The following is a 23,970-nucleotide window of genomic DNA, read 5'->3' as shown; positions in this document are numbered from 1 at the left end:
TGCTTCTGAAAAAGAGCTATATGGCTCAGTGGGCCTTACCCTTTAAAATAAACATAGTTTAGTTTTTTTATTCATAATGGTTTTTGGGTTAAATCGCGTAAGTATAAATGCGTCGTAACCCTCCACCACCCGACACAGCCGGTAAGTTTTGTCACGTCGACAAAACGTGCCAATTCGTTACGAGTACAGCACACCGGTGTGTTGGAGAGTAAACCCACAACATTTACACGACGTTTCGCCGGTGACTACAACCAGCATCATCAGGTGACGGCCATAGTTGTGGAGAAATCCTCCTGTTTCGGTTTTTGTTTTGTTTGCTACTCCGGGCACGTGGTGGGGAGGCAGGTTCTCATGCTCAGTTGCACCACAGCCGGTTTTGTAGCTTCGTTTTCGGGTTCCTTCCATCGCACGCCGCAGCTGCCCTTGACTGCAGCCCCGTGTATCACTGCATCTGGCCAAACCTATGCGGACGTCATCGGTGCCTGGGAAGCTCAAAACAAGCAGCTCAAAGACAATTACCGCAGGCGGGTTGCGTGTGACTCAGGCTTTGCAAATGCAGCAATAATTTAAACACCGTGTTGAGTTCCTTCTCTTTTAATTGTACAGCTTGCGCTAAATGAAAAGACATTGTAAAAGCAAAGCTTAATAGTAATTTTGTCTGTTTTGACATATTTTTTGTTGAGAAAAAATACGAAAACCCTTGGCTGCTGCTGCTGCTGTTGCTGCTGCTGTTAATGACGTGGTCACGACAGATGTGAATTCAAGAAGGCTTCGCGCGATGCCACCCACTCCTTATTGTTGACGGCGCCGTTTTGATGTTTCACAGGACGTGCACGGAGATCGCGGGGACAGACGAGAATAGGATCTGCGCGCAGGAGGAAAAGGTGCTGCGTTTGATGTGGATTGTAAAATATGGCAACGGGCAGAGCAATCATTGTCTTCGGCCATCACGAGCGCAGCTTACCGAAATAAATAGCATGCTTAAAGGACGAAAATTATTTGAAGTTTCCCCCCCCCCCCCCTAAATAACAGGGCGAAGAGGCAGAAAAATACCAGAAGTCCATTGAACTTGTGAAAAAAATGGGCGATGTTTTTGGGTGCCCCCGTGTGTTTTTTTCCCTCCTCTGTCCTCTCGGTGGTTATCACCTGCGCCGTACGCGCTGTTTGTGTGTTTATGAGCCATTTCTCTTTGGTTGAAGAAACACATGAAAGGGCCCCAACACAATGTAGCAGCCCGAGCGGTTGAATGGGTAACTATCGGGTATCCTGTACTTTGCGCTAATCACCGCACCTTAACAGTAACGCCGTGCCTCGGCTCGGGAGGGATTAACCATGCCGTCTCCTCTCTGTCTCCTCCTCCTACCAACCCATCCACCCACCCACCCCCCCAAATGGACCGCTCGAAAAATCGGGAGGCCACTTGCGCTGTCCACCTGCGCCGTTTTTGTTTCGCAGGTCACGGAGACGTCACGTGACGTCTTTATTGATCTCCGCCGATTGCTTTGGCAGGTTTTTGTACACAGCAAACTGAGAAACCGCCCCACTCGCGCGCACCGGCTTTAAATGTCGTGCTGCGGGGAACTTTAACCATTTCTGTTGAAACTTTGTCGCGGTTGAAGCGACGCGTCGGGGCGTTCAAAGCAATGTGTTCGTCACCGCCGTCGTTCGTGTACAATTGTGTAAAGATGTCCACATTTAATACGCGCAATTTGACGCCTTTCAAGTCCGAGCCTTTAAAATCCTACGATAAAGGTAATGGTTTCGTGCTCTACTTGAACATATCTGTTGTTTCGTGATGCTCCGCTCGCTCGCTCGCCCGCCGTACGTGGCACTTGCCGTTGAAGTATCTGGCCATGGAACACGGCAAACAATGGTAAAGAGAATCCCAGGCCGGCAGCGTTTAGGCCACAGAAGCGCGGCGCACAGCTGCAAGACAAATGGGTTAGCTCTCAGTCCGTGTTTACACTTCACGCTCTCCACTTTGGTTTTTTACAAATACCGCAAATCAAATAAGCCCTTGTTTGGAAATCCATCACTGCGTTAGAGGTATCTGTGAGCTAATGCAAAAATATTTAGCACAAATTTTAAACAGCGATAGGGATTGGTGAGGGGAGGGGTGGGGGGTGCTGGATTGGGGAAAAAAAGGCAAGCATCCACTGTACGCTCTTGTCGCGAGGGCTATTTAACACACGGCGGCACGAATACTACACCGTTGCAAAAACGTCGTAACCGTTGTAGACGCGAGAATGTCATTGTAGACCCCGAGTGTCATCCGAGTGTCATTGTGTGCCATTGTTGAAAAACGTGTTTTTTTTATTAACAAAGCTTCCACCCCCCCCCACCACCACCTTCCACCGGCCCTTATTCCTACGCCACCTTCTCCTCCACCGCAGCAAGGCGACAATTGAGGCGAGCGAGGGCACCCAGGTGGCATGGAGGCCTCCCGTGCGCCACCCAGGAGCACAGAGGCCAGCCCTCGGCGAGATGCTCGCAACGCTGGAAGTAAATTTGGGAGCTCCGCAATCGATGTGGTTTTTTTTTTGGTGGCGGCTGTTGAAAATCGTTTTAGACGTGACGAAAAACAACACACGAGCAAGTGGGCAACACAATGTTATATTTTTTTCTACGTGATTTTTATTCGGTGTATTAATTTGTGAAACTCATGGAAAGCAATCATGACATCGCAGAGAATAAACAAATCGTATCCTCCCCAATGTAGAGATGACATTTAAATTATTGATGTTATTTTTAAATGTCAAATCACTAGTTGCGAACTATTTATACAAATATGATTTGTGCATAAGAATATTAAAAACCGTTACCCCTTTCTAAAAATATAAGTATGTATACACCAAAATCCTCTGCATGAAGGTAACACATACCACAGTATTACATTCATTAAAGCGATTACAACAATCATTACACTGTTTCACGTTTCCCAGGCCTTTAATCATCCTTTAATCTCAATCGCTGTCCCCATTCAGCCAGTTTGTAAAGACACACAAAGAGGTAGTTCAGAGATTGGGTGACTCAGAGGGATAGGGAGAGAGAAGTTAAAGAGTGGGACGACCAGGAGCTCACCCCCAAAGCCACCCACCTACTCTCCATTGGCCTCGGCGTTTTTATACCCACGACTGTCGGGCCGGGCTACCTGCCGTGTCCAACCACGTCCAAAGCATACAGGTCTCTCTCCCCCCCCCCCCCCCCCCACCAACGTCCGCCAAGTCCCTGATCTTAAATTACACACAACAAGGATTCGGGTTTCCCCTACGTCTGATCTGGCAGCAGGGGCCCTGCGTTTTCCCATGAACTCTGCACCCAGAGCCGGAGGTAGGAGAGGGGGGGGGGGGGCTTCATGTGACAGGACTGCAGCATCGCTGAAAACGCTCTAATTTTACCGTCCAAACCGCTATACTGGGCGCGTATATACAACACGCGTGACATGTGACCGCCCTGCCGCTCTGAAAAGCGCCGGGGCAAAAAATGAAACAAAAAAAAGGTCTTAATGCTTGCTAATTTCTCGCAGGAAAGTATTGATTTCTCAACAATGGGAGTGTTTGCGTGAATACTAAACGAACCACGGGCAGGGCAACACAAACCTGTACAAGTCGGTAAAGCGCCCGACCCCATTGAAATCGCAGGGGAGATCTTTTTGTAATGTGCGTAGATTGTTTTTACTTAAACAAGCTGAACCGATGGCCAGTTCCACCAATATTTTGCCTCATGTGTGCCTTATATTGAACCTATTTACCTTAAACACCTTGTGCTATTATTTCCCAGTGGACATTGTGGAAAAAAAATATATCCGGAAAAATGGATTTAAAAAAAAACCGATGAATTGAAATTGCTCAGATATGAAGATTTTGTTTTTCTTCCTCAATCACAACACACCTTCATGGGAATGGAAACTTCCAGTAAAACGTGGACGTGCACACGCGGCCCCCGCGTGTAACAGGCCACAGCAGCTCTGTTCCACAAGTGGGGGGGGGGGGGACCCCTATTCACAAAGCCTCTTTGTAGAGGGCGGCTCCCATGACAGGTTGGGTCGCAAACATGCTGTTGTATGCCAAGAGCCGAGAGTGTGGGGCCTCCACGTAAAACCTCTCCTTCAACAACAACTGGAAGGCTTCTATTTCCCCGACAGGCACCAGGGACACGGCGCACCCTCCCCAGCCAGCGCCCGTCAAGCGCGAGCCCACGGCACCACTCTTGCTGCAAGGGCGAGAGGGAGACAAATCACTTGTTACATGCGCAGGACGCGTCATTCATCTGCGGCCAAGTTGCTGAATAAAACACATGCATAAATATTGGATTTGCACAGCAAAAGGCTTTTTATAACCCCCCCCCCCCCCCTTGGGTGTTGATGAGTTTAATGGCACGATTTGAAGACAAAAGCTTCTTGCGTCTCAACTTGGCTAACAATCAAACCGTGGGCAACAAACCGACCCTCCTTCTCTAAATGAAGGGTGCACCTTTTTTAAAAATGTATATTGGCAGTGTCAGTACTGGTAACCTGGCCGGCGATATGCGGACAACTGGCTCGAACGAGCATGTATGTTGAGAACCTCGTGGAGGAGGACGGGGCCACACTTACAGGCAGCACTCTACAAGCTTGTCGAGCTCGGGGCAGCTGCACTCGTACAGGTCCCGGCAGCTGGCGTGACTGTCATTCATTAGCTCGCCCAGTCTGCTCATCACCTCCGCGTCGCTCCCACTCTGCGCCTCTTGGCAGACCCGTCTGAACTGCTGCACCCGCGCGGCCTCGCCGAACACGTGCTTGGCTCGCTGATACAGCTTGAAGCTGTTAGCTGGAAGGGATGAAAACAAGCGCATGCCGAACGTGCGCTTGCGCGCACACAAACCGGGAAGAGAAAGCGCGCGCGCGGTTCTTCTTAACCTGTCCGCCTGCGCCCATTTGTCCTGGTTTGACACAAGCTATCTGGAGGAGCTGCCACTTTTTAAAGTGCCAGCGTCACTAATCTCGCACCTAACGACGGCGACTGTCAAAACGGCGAAAAGGCGAGAGCGGCAACGTTCGTAAATGCTGCAGCCGACGCCTAAACACGGCCTATGTGAGGAACATGGCCAAGTAAAAGTGGTGGGTTTTAATCAACGCTAAATATAGCCCACCCCCTGCACGGGCGACAAGCTCCCGCTTGCCAGTCATAGTGAACATACCTTCCCTGTGATGACGAACGAAGCAGGTATTTGAGACACAGGTAGAGCTGCCCATGCAAGGGCGGTCGCGCGCGCACACACACACACACACCGTGAACAAAACGCACTTGTAATGCTTTGCTATGCTGCGTAAATACAACCGGTGGCCCGCCTCGGCCTGCCCGGCGTTTGGGGACGATCACCATTGGCAGCACTCCCACGGCTGCGGCGGATGGGATTACATCACTTCCAGAGGCCCATCACAACACGCTCATTAAATACCCCCCCAACTTTGCCAATTGTACATTGCAGTCAAGCATGTGTTGATGCAGAACAAGTGTTATGCTGTTACGGGAAATCGTATTTCACCTTTATTTTTAGTAATTCTGCATGTATGCAGCTAAATTGTAAAGCGTCTTACGGTAAAACGTAGTCTCTGGGAGGAGCATTAAAATGTTATGCCCAAGTGGTTATTTTATACGGCTGCATTGTAAACTTGTAGACTCCGGGGCTACGTTTTAGGTGGGACCCGTATAAAGCTTTGAAAAAACAAGTGATCCTGTGACCAACTCACAAACGTGCCTCATTTACCGAAATCATTTCCCATTGCACGCGGAAGCACTTGAGCCCCTGGTGATGGCACGACGCTCATAACACGGTGAAGCGGAAATTAACATTGCACGTATAAATACAGCACGATAAATTAATACAATAACAATGGTAAATGTACTTTTGTGCGGGCAGATTGCTTCCTGTGGCCTTTGATGCTTGCACTGCGAATTACATTTATTGCACTCTCCTGCCTCTTTGATGTCGGGATGGGTTTCAGACAACGGCAGAGACTTGCACGCTGATTAGCAGGGAAAATTAGCCACGCTGGGATGAAGCAAACGTCGTGCGGAGGAGTTCCGTATCCGGCCACAGCCGACATCCGTAGCAAGCGGCGATATGTGAGCCTGCGCTGGGCCTTCCCGCCCCCCCACCCCCATTGACGAACTCGCGCTGGCCAGGCACGGTGAAGTATGGTCAAACGACACCCGTGACCGATGTGGCGTGTGGAGGCCTTAATCCAGCAATGCATGGACAGAGGGTTGAAAGTGATATATTTTAAAGCAAACATTGGTCATCGGATTAGAATTGTTTCAACGTATAAACCTTTCTCAATTATACCAGCTTTTGCTGTGGTCATAGTGATGAAAAGAAATGAAACAAGCTGAACTAATTTTAGCTTTGCAACTTCAAAGGGAATATTCTGACTTCTAGCTTTCAAGTATGAATTAAGACTCGAAATTTACAGGAGGCAAATGGTTTCTTAAAGGTCAACTTTGTACTGCATTGATAAACACTGGTTTTGGGTGTGCGTTGGTATGGGAGGAAAGGTGTGGCTGTACCTGTGTACATAACTGTGGATGAGCGGTGAGTGCATGCTTGTGGAGGTGCATGCAGACTCGGGTTATGTTTTGACGCGCGATGGCTGAACCTTTCGGACATCTTTTTTCACGATCGTGTTTCGAGAAGGTTGTCCTAAAATACCTTTGGTTTAATAATATTCCATTCCTTTTCATTTCTCTCTCCCCAGCTTTTTGGGGAGGGGAGGGGGGGGGGAAAGTACAACCTCCTAGATCTCAAAACTGGCTAGGGATAAAAGACTGCAACATTTAGAGATGACAGATCAGCATTTGGAGATGATCAGGTTTTCTCGGGGGGGGGAAGGGGGGGCTGAGAGCTTCCGTGGCATTTGACACTGTGCCATGGCAAAGTGTCAAAAGAAGCTAGAACCCAAGTTCAAACTAGAGGTCCTTAGATGCCCAGCTGAGCACCTGGGCCGCACGGGGCAGGCACTCCAAACGGTGTGTTGATGTGTGTGGTTAAAAAAAAAAAGTGCTCATTCAAAGACACGAACTGTCAAGCACCCCCTAGTGGGCAAAGAATGATAAAATTACATTTCATAATATCCGTCAGCGGTTGGGGAAACGCTGCGATTCGATCGCTCGACTCGCAGTCGGAAGGTTGCGGAGTTGAAATATCAGTTCAGGGTCAACTCGGGCTATCATCCCTCCAGGGTCAATACAATTATTTCCACTGTTTATAAAATCAGCAGTGGCCATTCTATGAATCGGCCCTGCCATGGAAATGTGGAATTTACACCAATGCCTCAGGAATATCAGTGGAGAGAAGTGCTGCCCCATAGTTATAGACTCTTCATGATAAGATGTGGTTGTGGCCTGTATTTTGTATTTGTTCAAATCGTGTTGTATTGTTGCCCTGTATGCATGAGGGACAGGTTTGCCCTGAACCGAACACCATATGCCCTTCCAAAATCCCTCCAACCGATGTCATGAATATCAAAGGAACTCAATAGTTTTCTTCTTTTAACACTTGTATAAAGATAATGTAGGGCGCTGACTTGACCGTTAACGTGGAATTGGTAAATGTAGTTTGGTTCCTTCGCGAATTTTCTTTTTCAAGACCAAATTGTTGCTGGTGTGTTTGAACGAGCCACTCCGCAGTGATAGTCGACCATCGTGGAGTATCGACACTTACCGAAGCACAATCTGATCGGCCAAACACACCCAACAATGTTTCCTGGGGTGAGGCCCACGTAAAAACCACTCGACACCTCCGTGAAAACCGCCCTCCCGAGCGCCTACACCGGCTGCTGAGTGCGCAGAGCGCGCGTACCGTCGCGAGTGTTTTCGCTCAGCACGGACGCCTCCAGCTCTTCGGAGGCGATGCCCAGCAGGGAGCAAACCTCGTCACGATTGTACGGCTCGCAGTGGAGAGTCTCCTCCACCAAACGCACCATCTCGGGCAGCTCCAGCCCCAGCTTTTCGTGGAGCTCTCCCAGCTTGGTGATGTTCCGCCACGCCAGCCCCTTGGTCTTGGCCATCACCTACGGCAACAAGTGAACTCGGCGTCACAGTGTGGCGGACGCGGTTGCGCGTGCCTGCAATCGAGAGCACTGGAGTGAAAGTCGGGCCAAACAAAGAAATTAGATTTTGATTTAAAGCTTTCGTGACTGCAGTAATTCATATTCTTAGTTCTTTCGGTAAAGTCACGTGGTGCGCAAGCACCAATACATTTTTTTCAATAATACTGACCTAAAAAGGGAAAATATATATGTATTAGGTGATGTTTCGAGCAAAGGCCCTTCTTCATAGCAGAGACAATTTCTACTTTTGGTAAACGGAGAGATCACTGTGCGAGGGCCTCGCAACTTGCGAGGCTGAAAGGGTAAGATGACGAGAGCAAAGAGAGCTGCACGCCGAGTATACGTACACAATTTTGGTGATATGCCACATTTAATACCTTCTCTGGGTACACAAGTTTTATCCCATATGAAAGCAATACTCATTCAGGAATTTTTCCAAACGACCCCAATGCAGGACCATCTTGAAAAAAAAAAGTATTGAGCCTCATAGTCTTTCCTGAATAAAATAGGGCCATCTATGATAACCTTGTGAGAGTGCATTATTGTTTGCACAAGAGAATATCTGGGTACCTGTAGTCATATGAAGTGTGTTATGAAATGTGTGAACTCTAGTGGAGCCATTTTTTATTTATTTGTGATTTGGGACTGCAATGGCTCTGGCATTATATTACCTAATATTTTGAATGGTGTCACACGGTCTTTAATGTCCGCATGACAAGGCACCAGCACGCTTTGACAGTGGCCCCGCGTAAAATTTCCCATCGGCTGTGGGAATCCAGCTCTCGACCCAATGAAAACCGGCTCGTCCGTGAATGTGCACCCGCGACCCTTTCCATCCCAGCGCGTTCACACACTTGACGCGAGACTGCGGCAGCCGGCAGAGCCACTATAAAACATCGTTTCACGTCCCCTTTATTGTTTGTAACTCGATTTCACAACAAAGCTTCAGAGAAGCGACTCGTGTTATGATCTCGTTGGACACGGTGCATCTGCGTTCCAAGAAAAACAACGGCCGAGTACCTTCGTGGCAAGTCGACACTCCACTACCCGCATGTTGAAGTGGGAGGAGGCCGCCTTGTTCATCTGCGCGAGGCTGTTGGTGATGACGAACGCCGCACCTCCCGGCAGGCGCACGTCGCTCGCGCGCAGGGGGTTGAACTCGATGAGTTTCGCCTGACGAGGCAAATGGCAAATGACCGTCGGGCGAACACGACGGCACTCTCTCCTCACCCGACGCCGCTGGCGTTTCGGCCCTCGCGAGCGGAGGCAGCGTGCACGCTCTACCTTGGAACGTTTCGCGAGGGCCGCACTGCGGAGTAACGTCCACCCGTGGCGCAGGCCGGGATAAGCGGCGCAAGAGGCCGAGGCGTGTTTGGCCGCCTTGCGTGTGCGTCTCGGCAAGGTTCCTATTGGCTGAAACGAGTTCAGCTGCAGACTAAATACTGCAGTGATGTTCGGAAAAGCAGCAAGGTGGCCTCGTGTTAATGTCACGGGAAAAAACACTTCACAGTGTGTGTGTGTTAGAATATGTTTGTGGAATATTGTTATATTTATGTATAGTGTATAATACGGAGTAGCAAGGCCACACTTGTGCCTAACCTCTTAGTAGGGCTTCATTTCTCATTGAATATGTTCTGGTTCACTGGTACAGCCATAGTGAGCATTATACTGAAAGGTATAATGGATGTAGTATGCCAAATGATGAAATTTTTTCCGCCTCACCAGCAAAACAGACCAGGCTGAAATTAAGCCCCAACAATTAGGCATGTTTGATTAAATAGGTTCTTAATCACGATACATGGATTGCATTGTCCAGGCAAGATTTTATTTCGTGAAATTCATGACAATTATAATTTAATTTCATATTCGGGCGAATGTACTGGAACAGAATGAGGGAAATACAAACGAGACAGAATGGAGATGAAAAGTTACATCACTTTTAACCACATCGTGACTACAAATTGTTAAATTGTTGCAATGAGTGGGGGGGGGGGCGGTCGAGGGTGAATACCCCCCGCCCCCCCCACATTCTCTTACCTTTCCCGCTTCAGCCAAGAATGAGATCGACTGATCCATGCCTCCACCCTCCGTCCCAATGTACCTCTCGCAGCGCGCGCACACCTCGGCCAGCGTGACCTGCAATCACAGTTTCTTTTTTTAACAACGGCCGACACGCAGATGTTGCGAGGTTAAGCAACGACTACAGGTGGCAGGGCCGCAAACAATGCAACAATTACTGCATTGTGTAAATTTGCGGCAACGTTTCCATTCGTCTTCAATGGCCTCGTGCACGTTTAAGCCAGTGTTATTTATGGAAAAAAACCATTGTGCCCCTCTGTGCATTAGCACTGGCAATAGAAGACATTTCAATGGCTGGGCAGACGCTTGCTTTGTTTATTTATTTGGTTGCCAGGCTAACAAGCCACCAACGTGTTGGTAATTAAACTTTTTCCATGTTGCCGCATGTAGCCCAGAGGGCGATAAAAAGTAATCTCGCAGTTACGAGCGGGGGGGGGGCGCATTTCATCCCGCGGCCGCTCACGTTTCACGAGCGCGACAGTCTAAAACTCGTGCGCACGACGACAACGAATTGTCGGATCCGAGCGGCGGTACAATTTGACCCCTAAAAGCCCCCCCCCCGCCCCCCGAACAATGTGGGAAGCAACTGCAAGAAGACCCCGTCGGGTCCCTTGGCCTGACGGTGGCCCCCACGTGGAAACGAGCGCTCCCTGCCAGCGGCCGGGCGCACTGGGAACGGCACACAACGCTCATTCTCAAGCCAAACCACCCCCTGAACAATGGTAGCGCACCGATATTATCTTGTCAGTCAGCCCTGGCAAAGCCTTGCCTGGTGTTGGCTGTGTGATAAAAACATGCTGGTGCTTTGATGGTCGATTATGTGGCAAAAAAAAAATTCCTTCTTTGAAGACCTGCCTGACCCAAGCATTGATACGCTCGTGAAACCGATGAACAAACAGCAAGTCCGTTTCATCTCTTTATACTGGGTTCTCTTCCAGTTACAGTGCCTTTTTATGGAATTGATGTACGAATTGGCTGATTCAACCACTATTTGCCCAACAATGCGCCTACTGATAAATCGCCTGCAAGCATGTGGCACATTTTTAAAAAGAAGGAAAAAACGTACAAAAAAATGTCAATCACCATTGTGACTAAGTATATTTTTGTTGCTATAATGGCTCATTTCACAACTAATATAGTGTCTTAAGTAGGGGAAAATGTGGAGTTTTTTGGGAGTTTTTTTTCTTCCCTTCAACCTACTGAATGCTGCTGGCACTGAATAAATGTCAGCCCACTCAATCAAAACATTTCACCAGTGTACAAATAAGGTCGACAGTTGTAATGCCACGAACTGCCCAGCTCACATTAAGGCAGCTGCATGTGCCATTGCAGAATGAACTTGAGCTGGGACAATTAGTCCATCAATCGACTAAAAGTTATAATAAAATATTTGTTGTGGTTGATTATTCAGGCCCCTTGATAAATGGGAGCTGCCCAGTAAAAAAGCCACAACCAGCATGATGGCAGCCAATGACATCACCAAGGCCTGCCCATCCCGTCCACAGCAATACATGTAGGAACAAACGTTGTACTCATTCGACAAGTCAAATAACCGAACCAATAATCGGTAGAGTAATCAGTTTAACACGAAGGCTTTTGCGAACAATATCCATAACCGGATTTTTTTGGGTTAGATGGTGACTTTCACGAGACATTAATATTTACGCGATCAAGCCCCAAAAAAACCTTATTATGGGTCGAGTAATCAATTACTTAATAATCAGACAGCCGAGCCAGCTCTGGCCTGAACACAGCCTCACCTTGGACATGCTCTTGTGGTTGGCGTGCATCGTGGCGAGGCCGGCACAGCAGACCATGGCACTGGAGCTGGAAAGGCCCGAGCTGGGAGGGATGGTCCCATCCACGAGGCAGTCCATGCCATGGCACGTCACCTCACCCAGGTGCTCCTGTGAGCAATCCCAGCAGCACACGTTGACATTCATAAATTGTTCACCAAAGCAATATCAAAATAAATGGCAGAGCAAGTTTGTGAAACCTTACATTTTCAGGTACCTTGCCCAGCCACGATGCTTTTTGTTTACTATTAGTGTTTGGTGCGTTTAAAGTGTAAATTATACAGTGAGGGGAAAAAGTATTTGATCCCCTGCTGATTTTGTACGTTTGCCCACTGACAAAGAAATGATCAGTCTATAATTTTAATGGTAGGTTTATTTGAACAGTGAGAGACAGAATAACAACAACAAAATCCAGAAAAACGCATGTCAAAAATGTTATAAATTGATTTGCATTTTAATGAGGGAAATAAGTATTTGATCCCTCTGCAAAACATGACTTAGTACATGGTGGCAAAACCCTTCTTGGCAATCACAGAGGTCAGACGTTTCTTGTAGTTGGCCACCAGGTTTGCACACATCTCAGGAGGGATTTTGTCCCACTCCTCTTTGCAGATCTTCTCCAAGTCATTAAGGTTTCGAGGCTGGCGTTTGGTAACTCGAACCTTCAGCTCCCTCCACAGATTTTCTATGGGATTAAGGTCTGGAGACTGGCTAGGCCACTCCAGGACCTTAATGTGCTTCTTCTTGAGCCACTCCTTTGTTGCCTTGGCCGTGTGTTTTGGGTCAATGTCATGCTGGAATACCCATCCACGACCCATTTTCAATGCCCTGGCTGAGGGAAGGAGGTTCTCACCCAAGATTTGACGGTACATGGCCCCGTCTATCGTCCCTTTGATGCGGTGAAGTTGTCCTGTCCCCTTAGCAGAAAAACACCCCCAAAGCATAATGTTTCCACCTCCATGTTTGACGGTGGGGATGGTGTTCTTGGGGTCATAGGCAGTATTCCTCCTCCTCCAAACACGGCGAGTTGAGTTGATGCCAAAGAGCTCCATTTTGGTCTCATCTGACCACAACACTTTCACCCAGTTGTCCACTGAATCATTCAGATGTTCATTGGCAAACTTCAGACGGGCATGTATATGTGCTTTCTTGAGCAGGGGGACCTTGCGGGCGCTGCAGGATTTCAGTCCTTCACGGCGTAGTGTGTTACCAATTGTTTTAATCGTGACTATGGTCCCAGCTGCCTTGAGATCATTGACAAGATCTTCCCGTGTAGTTCTGGGCTGATTCCTCACCGTTCTCATGATCATTGCAACTCCACGAGGTGAGATCTTGCATGGAGCCCCAGGCCGAGGAAGATTGACAGTTCTTTTGTGTTTCTTCCATTTGCGAATAATCGCACCAACTGTTGTCACCTTCTCACCAAGCTGCTTGGCAATGGTCTTGTACCCCATTCCAGCCTTGTGTAGGTCTACAATCTTGTCCCTGACATCCTTGGAGAGCTCTTTGGTCTTGGCCATGATGGAGAGTTTGGAATCTGATTGATTGATTGCTTCTGTGGACAGGTGTCTTTTATACAGGTAACAAGCTGAGATTAGGAGCACTCCCTTTAAGAGTGTGCTCCTAATCTCAGCTCGTTACCTGTATAAAAGACACCTGGGAGCCAGAAATCTTTCTGATTGAGAGGGGGTCAAATACTTATTTCCCTCATTAAAATGCAAATCAATTTATAACATTTTTGACATGCGTTTTTCTGGATTTTCTTGTTGGTATTCTGTCTCTCACTGTTCAAATTAACCTACTATTAAAATTATAGACTGATTATTTCTTTGTTAGTGGGCAAACGTGCAAAATCAGCAGGGGATCAAATACTGTTTTCCCTCACTGTAGTTATTTGCTCAATCTAAATTGCTTAAAACAATTCACGTAATCTAAAATAGGTCAGTGTCCATCCTTAAGTGATCATTGAAACAATGCTCAGCTCTGTTGATAGCACTTGAGTCAGTGGTGAAATTCCCACGCTTGTACGGCAGGGGCGCAATATATCTATCACATGGCCACTGGCGATCACATTCACCACCCTAGTGATATGAACCATTGTGATGATTTTGGGATGGCATTGACTGCAAGAATAGATCCTTTTTGTCCAAGTTTTAAGGAATAGTTTGTGCTGTTTATCATTTTCCATCCCATTTGTACACGTTTCTTTCCTCCTTTAGCTGAAACGCAACATAAGTATTTTATCTTTTTTTTGTTAATCGAAAGTAGTACAAATGTATTGTGTGCGTGACAAATTCTTTTTTAAAAAATAATTTAATCGCTGCATTTTACAGGCCGAATTAAAACCCGATATTGTGTTATAGTCTAACTGGGGAAAGCAGTGGTTAGCGCGCCTTGCACTATGAAGCTTGCGTCAGAGCTCAATTGAGAGCCAGGGTTAGCATCATTGGTGAGTGATATCTGACTTGGTTTCTGCACGCTCTCCCCTGTTCACCAGCACTGACTGGTGAGGTGGAGTGTGGTCAAAACAACCACCAAGACCCATGTGTCACGTGGAGGCATTAATCTGGCAGTGGATTCGCCAAGGGGCAGTGCATTATTTAAACCAGCAATGCGATGCGCGTCGTACCTTCAATCCCAGAAATCCACAGAGGAAATAGTAGTACCAATGTGGCTGGCTTTTGTCTATCACAACTTTATCCACAGCAACATTGTAATCGCTGCAAGAAAGAAGGCGCATCAACGTTAATTGCACCCAACACTTCGGTATCTGCTTCAGCTTTTTGCACATGTCCACTCTGGTGGACTGCTATGATGTATTTATATATACACATTAGGAGGGGGGGTTCCTTTGACTCCTATAATCACCTTTAACAAAGTAAATGGCTTTTTGTCTTGATAATTATTACTTGAAAGTTAAAGTAATGATTCTATTCGACTGAAATTTACTGAAGCAAAAAAGATCACTTTCATAGTTTTCACATTTCTTAATCTGCAGCGCCATCTAGTGGTTACAAAAAGACAATAAAAACTTTTTTTTTAACAAGGTGGCACTGCATGATTTATTTCGGGGGTTAGCACGTGACCACGTGTACAAACTTCGGTGGGGAACGTATCCAGTTTACGACTTAACATTCATAGGCCACTGCCACTTGGGGCCTACAATTTCGAAATTATATCTATCCATCATAGCAAGCATCTTAGCTGCATTGATCTAGAACTAGAGGGCCATGTGTTCGACTCGGATAATTTTCGCATATTCAGTCAAACTTGACTTAAAGCTTTCGTGACTGCAGGAATTCATATTCTTGAGTCTTTCGGTAAAGCCACGTAGATAGGTTCAAAGAAGAAAAACTACGACGTTTCAATCGCAACACAAGCAATCGCCATCAGGAGAAATAAATAGCGGGAAAGCTGACCCAAGAAGAAATACCCAAGAATATGTTCAGTCACTTCAAGAGCCTCTGCAATTAACTGAGACGGTGTGTTCATGTGTTGCTCGCCACAGGTGTTTGAAAGTCCGATTTGGCCCACAGTAAAGAAAGGGTTCCCCACCGCGAGTCTAAAGCAATGTCATGCAGCTTACGGGTAGACGGAGTTTGTGTTGGCCAGGTTGACAATTCCAGAGGTATTTTCAGCCACGGCTGTCACGATGTCTTGCTCAATGGCCATGGGCAGCACGGCATAGCCACAGTAATCTATGTGCTCCCCTTTGGGACAACAAGACAACACACCTGCATGTCAACATTCCTGCCCGTCCACGTGAGTGACGCATGTGTGCAATTATTGCCATTAGCTGCAGTTTCCCTTCTCACTGCTGGTGGGATGACATCACTGCGTTGAGGTGGCAAACCCAGCTGGGCACGGGGAACATTACGAGAGATTGTGGCGGAGTGGAGGTGCTGCACTCAGTGACGACCTCTGAACCCAGAGGTGACACCGACGCTTGGATGGACTGCTGCACCCACAAGCACTTTCATTGCGTTCAGCTGACTTGGATTATTAAGTTGCCCCCATAACGACCTGGCATCATGTGATATTTTGTTTATGCGTCGTAAACAGGTTTAACGGACTGAGCTCATAAGCATATGGGCCTCAAGTGAAAATCTTATCAGATTTTAACAAATGTGATGCATACATCTCAGTTGCAGGCAGGCAGACTTCCCAAACACATAATCTGGTTAACAAGTTGGCAAGTGCAAAGGAGAACGGCGGTAGTGGCTCTGTGCTATGAATCTAGTCACCCGAGTCCAATTCCTGGCCACGGTTAACATCAGTGGTGAATGACATCTGAACCGGTGTAAATCAATCCCCTCCCCACCTCCCATTCACCAATCTGTACTGACCAGCGTGGCACTGTATGGTCTAATAAGCCTCCATGATCAACATAGGGTGGGGAGGATGTCAATCAAGCAGTGAATAGACAAAAGTACTGTAATCTGCTTGTTAATAATCAGAATATCTATTTATACTGGAGGAATCCGATGAGCTATGAAGCTCATTTTCACAGATGTCCAGTAGTTTTCACAGATATCAGTAATGACAAATTGCATTACAAATCTCCATATATATAAAAGGCACAGTTGTGAATGTGTGTCTGTTCAAAATGTTTAGCGCACTTCTCGACATGCAACAAACTTGAAATTTGCCATGTGGGTACTTTACAGACTGTACACCATGCAAAAATTATAAAAATACACTTTTTTTTTTGGGGGGGGGGGGGGGGAGCTCAATAATGCATTTATATTTTTTGCACGGCAAGTGAACTGTGACGTCAAATCTGTCATGTGACCCGCGCATGTGAAAGCGTAACGCATTGTAGTGTAGTGGTTAGCGCACCGTGCTACGAACCCGGCGACCAAAGTTCGATTACCGCTCACGGCCACAACCGGTGACGATTATTTTTACCGGTCCTCCCCTAGATCGACTCAGCATCAAACGAGTAACTGCTCTGCTGTGTGAACATCGCCACTGGGGAGACAAAGGCGGCGGGCCTGGTGAATCCAAGTCTCGGGCGGAGCCGGGTAGTACAGCTAGTTTAGCATATGAGAAAGGGACACGTGTGTACATATTAGCGTGCTCCTCTGAACGCCACTGAGTCTGTAAAGACAACAGTAGTGTATATCAGATCACCACCATTCTTGACGCCCATTTGTCGATGGATTAAATGTGCAAAGTGGCTTGGAACTCCGACAACAGCGCGTGAGACTGTGTGTGTGCGCATAAATCACCGATGAGGTTGACGCGACCTGGCGCTCGGGCATAAAACTCGGGAGCCCGGCCAAACTTGCAGAGAAAGGCCGCCTTGATGCGCGAGAATCTGCGAGAGGCATTTAGGGGTAGACAATGTTCAACAAAGCGCGCTTCAATTGACCCTGGGGATAACACACACACCTTGCAAAACAAAGTCAGGCACGGCGTTTTCTTTTAACGTTGGCACATCAGCAGCATTGCACGGCAACGCAGCCAGCCTCGGTCACGTTGAATGCTCCGTTCTCGTGTGCCACATTAAAAGCAAGATTTTCGAAAGGGCGGAAGTTAATTTTTCGTAAAAATGTATCTAATAAGTTTATATACCATTTATTGCATATATCAACGGCGACTGTTTTTGTTTATTGTAGTACGGAGTTGACTGATGGCCTTAATCTAAGTTGTCTTGTGGTTGTTGTTATTTTGACTTGCATCCCACTGGGATTTTTGCGCACAGCGTTGGTGTACGGTGCTATTTCAGGAATATTTTGATATTTTTTTCCTGTATTTTCTGTTTGCACAGTCACATAATCAATTTAAGACGTTTTCTTGTTCATGTTTTTTGTTTGTTGCGGTTGCACCCGATTCAAGAGCCGAATGGCTCACAGGGCTATACCAAATAAATGAACTATGAACTGACTTCCAACAGTTGTGAATTTACACACCTTGGAGGAGCAAGCTAACTTTTGGCTGACGGATACAAAATATGCAATTAAATAAATGACAGGACGCGCATGAATCAAATCGGCTAAGATACAGGACTCATTTTGTATTTTGCAAAGAGCGCCGTCGTTGAGTAGGTAACTTCAATCGCACCACCTCGATCTCGTGCGACCTGTTCTTTCAAACACAACTCTCGCGTCATTTAACAACCAACAAACTCACCTTTCGTTTGCATTGACGTCTATTTCCAGGATTTTAGGAGGCTCCGTCGCCATGTCTCGTGGAGGACTGTCCGAGATATGTAAGGCGTTAAGAGGTAGACAGGAAAAAACACACACACACGCGCGCGCAGGAGGGAGCTAGGGAAGGTGGTTGGGGAGAGGTCTCCCCTTTCCGAGGCTGCAACGCGCTGAGCTGCACCCGGAACCACGATCAGCTGATCCCAGTGGCGGCACGTGGCATCACGCGCGCGCGTTTACCTATCCGCGCGTTCGCTGCCGCGCGTTCAAGTTCCCTCCCCACCCACCCACATCACCAAGTCTCAAGTTTTTGAGATAAATAAAGAGGACAGGATAGAGACCCATTCTCAGTCTCAATAGACAACGTGGCATTCTTCATTGGCGCGGGAGGACCATGGCTTATTAAAAACAATAGCCCTCCGAATGACACGCTTTGCACGTGGATTATTTTCACAGCAAGTGAATTTGTATTGTGGGACATTTTGCCAGTATCAGAGAGTGCAAAATAGGAATAGGTTTTGTAATATTTCTGGCAATAGAACAGTTGCGTTAAGATGTTCAAACACCAAGGAATCGAGTCTGCAGTAACCACGAGTACGTGTGGTGAACGTGCAAACAAACATGCCCTGATTATAATTAATTTAAATAGGCATTGTCTTTGCAAGTGATTGTTCTACACCAGAGACAGCGGCCTTCGCCACGACCTCGTCTCACCAGCAGTGTCAGATCAGAGAACAACGCCAAAAGGCGAACAGGACAAGGACAATGCCACTATCAGAGCATTTATAGTTCGGGGTGAGCAGCTACAACATGGGACCTCTTTGCCAGTATCAGAGAATGATTAATAATGACAATGCATGTATTATTAGATCATGTTTGTTTGCATGTTCACCGCAAGCAAGTGTGGCTATTGCAGACTCGATTCCTTGATAAAATGTATTTCTTTGGCGTTTGGACATCTTAACACAACTGTTTTATTGCCACAAAGTGCTCAAACCTATTCTTATTTTTCCAAGTGAACTTGTGTGTGCTCGCATCTTGCAACTGAAACACACACCCGTCAAATCTCGGCACTGGCTCCCTCTTCTCAATGTGAAGAACCTCAAGAAGATGGTTATGGGGTGGGGGGTGGAGTGGGGGGCTCGCTTACGAATGCATTCAGGAACACGATGGGGGGTGGCGTTGTCATCCTGAGCGAACTTGGCACTGCGGTGCGGGTTCTGTCACGTTGCCAACAAACGCGAATCTACATCCGCCCAACGGGGGCGCTGCGTCCGCATAGCCCGGGCCGCCCTTGGCGACGGCGAGGGTCATGGCGGCGCGCATGGGGCTACGCCGCTCCCACGTGTTGGGGAACGCGGTAGCAGCAGTAGGTGGAGGAACACGGCGGCTGCTGGTGCCGCCGCCGCCTCTGTTCCTCCGGCTCCACCAGCACCATGTCCACTTCTCAACGCAGCCGCAAGCAGCGACGGCGGCGAAGGGGGAGGCCGAGACGTCCGCCGCGACGCCCCGCTACCCGCCCGTGCTGCCCTCGCTCACGGCCATGAGCAAAGCGGCCGCGGCGCGGAGGCGTCAGGAGGCGCGGGCCAGGGTGAGGGACGCGCCGAGCGCCGCCGAGAAGATCCGCATGCTGAGCAGCGTGCAGCGCCTCAAGTACGTCGTGAGTCCGCTCACCTTCTCGCTCAACGCCGACCGCCCCTACCAGCACTTCACCAAGACCACCTTCGCGCAGCGCCTTCCCGAGCGCCTCGCGGCTCCCACCTCGTCGCCGCCGCCGCTGGACCGGGCCGGCGCCCTGACGAGGGACGCCCTGCTCCAGGAGTTCGCCTTCGTGCGCCGGCAGCGGGGGCCGCTCTACCGCGAGCGGCGGCACGTGGTGGAGGCGTTCGTGGTGAACCTGGTGTCCAGGCTGACCGCCTTGCTCGCCGGGAGCAACTCGGCTCTGAGAGAGGCCTGCATCGGTGCGTTTACAGCAGCGGCGAGGACATCGTCGGCGTGATGATGGTGGTGTTGGTGGGGGGGGTGGTGTTCACCATTTGTGTATTGTCGGGAGGAGGCCGCACTAAGGGACAGCAGGGGCCGCCAGTGGGCCGCGAGGCCTTGCAATGAAGAACACCGAGTCGAGAGTTGGTTTAGGGTGGAGGGGTATTACATGTAAAGCAGGACTGACGGTTCGAGCAATGCCCCCTTTATAGCACATTGTATGCCCTAAAATGGGCCATTGTCCGAAACGTCAACTATGTTCAACGAAAAAGAGTAATTTTGCCCGAATTGTCGCCTCATGTAGAGATATGTTTCACGTTGAAAACACGGTTTTTGTTAGAACCTATACAATCTTCCCATACAGTAACCTTACTGACACTGCCACAGTATCACGCGGACGACGTGAGGTGAGATGGATGCGGAATGAAATTAAGCACCGAAGAACGTGCCTTTCAAATTGTACACTCCCGGATGTGGCTTGACATACGCGTAGGGGATACAATAAGATAAGTAAACAGACATTGTTGTGGTGCACTGTAAACGCATAAGTATCATTTTGGACGAATGTGTCAGCCGAAGTTTCGATAGGATCCAATGTTTATATCTTTTTCAGTACCAGTGGTACCAGTAATTGATTTAGCAGGCAAACTCCACACTTGCTTTCTGACTGTAAACAATAAGAGAGTCCGTTTAAAAGATGCTGCTAGGATTCTTGATAAAGCCAAAGAGCTATCTCGACTTGGACATCGTGGGGCCTGTTGAGCAGTAGACGTGATTTTAACCATACGGTAAATTAAATTCGTCCAGGAAGGTCTCAATGAATCTTGAGACTTTTTTAGGAGGATCCTGCAATCGGGTTGTTTGGTCAATTCCGTTGAGTGTTTTGCGTGTCGACTGATATCGAAGTACCTGGAGGAAACGCATGCATACAAAGAGCCGCACACTTGGATTAAAAACGAAATTCATGGGACTGCACATCTCAACTCGGCTGTCAACCCAGCAGGTTTGGGAATGCCCCACATCTTCCTGCTCCACCGACCCTTCTCTCCACTGATTTAGGGGCATGCACCACCACGCCAGTCAAACAGTTGTCACAAAGTGTGCTCAAACGAGCCATTGGGTGGCTCTCGTCTGTGGAAATTCCAGATTCCCATTATGGAGACCAGTCACCGCAGCACAACCAAACGAGCGATGGGTTGCTCTAAGCCAATTGTTTAGGTTTGCAAATATGCCGTTGGTTTTTTTACACACACACACACACTGAAATGTAATTTTCTGCATGCACTTTTGCTTTGGTTGCTGCAGACGTGAAGCCGGACGTGGGGTTTTACTGGTGGCGGGGCGAGAGGAAGGTGCCACGGGGCCACCGGAGCGGCAAGATTGAGCCCATACGTTTCCAGATTGAAGACAAGCCCATCAACCAGATACGCATGCAGCAGCAGCTGCCCGAGGTATGCAGTTATTGATTTCATGATAATTTAGATGTATGCAGTCTTGATACCAGAATCATCTCTGGTTTAATAGGCCCACAGACGTTTGGCTCGTTGCTGACTTTCAATCAAAGCTCCATTTATGTATTATTTCTGGGAGAAGCATATTTTCAAAGTCCTGGGGGTGATGACCATAATTGCTCTTGTATACGTGTATGTACATTTACAGCCCTTTGTCAATCCACTGCGAGATGAGGATGTTGCCTGGCCATACAGAGAGAGGGTTATTTGACTTTGTAGGATCACCATGCTGATCAGTGTGATGGGACTTTGTAGGATGAACGTTGAGATTTAGAAGGGCACAGGGTGACCAATACGGTCTGAATTGGTCTGTCATAAGGTAGGCATTGATAGGGGGTTGACAGGTATGTGCTAGCTCACCTCTTAAACATTCCAACTTCAAATTTGACGCCAATTTTTATTGCTGGTCCAAACCATTTTCACCCCCAGTATGGTTCACGCTGAGAAGTCACCTCGTGCGTTACATTGAAGGTTTCTGTGCAGTATGTCCATATTTATAGCGAGTTCATTACATAATGGTGGTAAAGGTGTGTTTACACTTCAAACGTGGAGCCCTGTTTTAATAGGAATTCTATTTTCCATGTTAAATTCTGTAAGGTTGTGTAGATGTATATACTCTGGTAACTAAGACAACCATTATCTGCCAGTACAGTATTTATACACATAACGCTGTTTACAAATGACATATCCCAGATAATATTCCCCTTTTTTGTATCTGAAGATTTTCTAATGAGAAATATTTACCATTGTTTTATTTTTTTTGTTGTCGGTTGCAGTTCATTCCTATTGATTCAGACCTCTCAATAGATGGTGAAGTCCCCAGCTACACCAACGATCCATGCCACCTTCCTCTTTTCAGGAGGCAGTACGAGAACAAAATATTCACAGGTATTTACAGGTGGCACTAAACATAAAAAAGCCTCGTCTGCTTCGGATTAAACAGCTTATCCTTCACATAGTCGTTTAACAGCTGCAGCTCGCTCTTTTTTGCACTTCCTCCCTTACACCCCCCTCCCACACCAGGAGCAAAAATAAACGACCCATACCGTTACGGCCACACTCAGTTTCACGTCACGGCTGACAAGCTGAACCCTAAGAAACTGGCTGAAAAGGGCATCGCTGACCAGGTGGAGGTGCGGCTGAGGGCTCACGCCATCGCCAGCCTCTTTGCCTGGACAGGAGCTCAGGCGATGTACCAAGGTAACGGAACGACCGAGCGGTGACCCCCCACACTGTTGAATCAAAAACAGCCGCCATCAGTTTTCCGTGATGCGATTCGAATGTGGTAACTCATTGTGCCGTTTTCGTAATCGCAGGTTTCTGGGCGGACGAGGACTTGACGCGGCCCTTCGTCTCGCAAGCCGTCATCACCGACGGCATCCACTTCTCCTTCTTCTGCTACCAACTCAACACGCTGGCGCTGGACACTCACACCGATGGGGGAAACGCACGGCGCAACGTGTGCTGGGGCACGCCGAGCATGCGCCTCTACGACGCTGTCGAGGGCTCCCAGGTGCACGGGTTCAACGATGAGGTGGTTACGATGCTCGTGCGCCTGCTGCTCAACCAGCCACTCAATCCCGTGCTCATGGGGGGGGTGGCGGAGGCAGCCACAAGCACCGCCGCCGCCACCACCATGCCTGGTGGCGCTGGGGAAGGCCCAACGACGAGCGGTTGATGGAGGAAACGCCATATCAAGTGTGGCGGGCAAAAGATGGGCACTCTTGCCTGCGTTTATTTAGTAGGCATGTAACTGATTGGGATTTTATTTCTGCCAGGCCTGTTTGGGTTGGTGACCCTGGAAAATATTTCCACAGCCGCCACACCGCATCCGGTATAACTCTCACTTTGGCCGTGGCTACTCGTCACATGCCACTTACTTCAGTGTACAAGTGACCTAGCGAATATTGACCGGGAAATTAAGCCATACATAGATACATTCGGGGTGTGCAACCGAAGGGCCATCCATGAATCAGAAACAGCCTGTGGTGTGGTGCCAGCAGTAGTAGTTGCTTGAACACGAATGGGCTGCCATGATGTCACCTTCGTGAACCTTTATGCCCGTGGGAGCTCGATGTTTCCCATTGATTGGACCAGCATCAAAAAAGGTTGCACACCCTTACATTGTATGGAATTGGTTCATGTAAACCCCGTGGCCCCGTTCGCAACAATGGTAAATACAATTATTCTTGAACTGGATCTTTACCCTGAATTGACGATTTATTCAATTGTAAAGCAAGCTGAATAGTTACATGCCTGTTTATTTTGTAAGTGTAAAAGTGTAACATGGTGTTTGCTATCGCACTATCACATTAAATTGACTAGAAGACAGTGGAGTTTTTCCCGTGTTTTTTTTACAT

The 23,970-nt window shown here is 48.0% G+C and overlaps 3 protein-coding genes across 5 annotated transcripts in view; 2 read left to right on the top strand and 1 right to left on the bottom strand.

The window, feature by feature from the left end:
* Window positions 1–4,307, top strand: part of FAM227B (family with sequence similarity 227 member B) — a 49,401-nt gene extending 45,094 nt beyond the window's left edge. Inside the window, exons 12-15 of one of the 3 annotated variants that reach the window (XR_004402558.2) lie at window positions 447–524; window positions 827–884; window positions 2,394–2,502; window positions 4,145–4,307. Coding sequence is in view for 2 of the 3 variants with exons in the window: in XM_032950484.2 (XP_032806375.2) it covers window positions 827–884; window positions 2,394–2,631 (296 nt within the window). In the remaining variant the exon portion in view is untranslated. Of the gene's footprint in view, window positions 1–446; window positions 525–826; window positions 885–2,393; window positions 2,920–4,144 lie in introns of those variants that run through there. The other 2 variants (XM_032950491.2, XM_032950484.2) reach the window with 2 other exon arrangements.
* Window positions 2,971–18,384, bottom strand: GALK2 (galactokinase 2). The gene is made up of 10 exons (XM_032950528.2): window positions 18,100–18,384; window positions 17,196–17,284; window positions 15,551–15,674; window positions 14,594–14,684; window positions 11,929–12,075; window positions 10,127–10,225; window positions 9,110–9,262; window positions 7,840–8,050; window positions 4,595–4,808; window positions 2,971–4,212 (listed from the first exon to the last, which is right to left on the bottom strand). The coding sequence occupies exons 1-10, from the start codon at window positions 18,150–18,152 to the stop codon at window positions 4,002–4,004; spliced, it is 1,392 nt and encodes a 463-aa protein (XP_032806419.1). The 5' UTR covers window positions 18,153–18,384; the 3' UTR covers window positions 2,971–4,001.
* Window positions 18,385–19,359: 975 nt separating this feature from the next.
* MRPS30 (mitochondrial ribosomal protein S30) lies at window positions 19,360–23,939 on the top strand. Its single transcript, XM_032950517.2, has 5 exons — window positions 19,360–20,077; window positions 21,405–21,550; window positions 22,387–22,498; window positions 22,634–22,810; window positions 22,927–23,939. Exons 1-5 carry the CDS (start codon window positions 19,429–19,431, stop codon window positions 23,286–23,288), a joined length of 1,446 nt encoding a protein of 481 aa, XP_032806408.2. The 5' UTR covers window positions 19,360–19,428; the 3' UTR covers window positions 23,289–23,939.
* Window positions 23,940–23,970: the final 31 nt, after the last annotated feature.

The sequence above is a fragment of the Petromyzon marinus genome, chromosome 1 (assembly GCF_048934315.1).
Source record: "Petromyzon marinus isolate PM22_M1 ecotype Great Lakes invasive population chromosome 1, UKy_Petmar_22M1.pri1.0, whole genome shotgun sequence".
NCBI lineage: Eukaryota > Metazoa > Chordata > Hyperoartia > Petromyzontiformes > Petromyzontidae > Petromyzon > Petromyzon marinus.
Note: the sequence above shows the minus strand (reverse complement) of the source record. Positions and strands in the feature narration are given on the sequence as shown.

Excerpts from the sequence above, each read along its gene's own strand:
- MRPS30 (XM_032950517.2), top strand. The coding sequence starts at position 19,429 with ATGGCGGCGCGCATGGGGCTACGCCGCTCCCACGTGTTGGGGAACGCG. Across the intron at positions 22,499-22,633 it reads CGAGAACAAAATATTCACAG|GAGCAAAAATAAACGACCCA; the intron begins GTATTTACAGGT and ends CTCCCACACCAG. Across the intron at positions 22,811-22,926 it reads AGCTCAGGCGATGTACCAAG|GTTTCTGGGCGGACGAGGAC; the intron begins GTAACGGAACGA and ends TCGTAATCGCAG.
- GALK2 (XM_032950528.2), bottom strand. The coding sequence starts at position 18,152 with ATGGCGACGGAGCCTCCTAAAATCCTGGAAATAGACGTCAATGCAAAC. Across the intron at positions 15,675-17,195 it reads AGGTCGCGTCAACCTCATCG|GGGAGCACATAGATTACTGT; the intron begins GTGATTTATGCG and ends GTTGTCCCAAAG. Across the intron at positions 8,051-9,109 it reads AGTGTCGACTTGCCACGAAG|GTGATGGCCAAGACCAAGGG; the intron begins GTACTCGGCCGT and ends TTGTTGCCGTAG.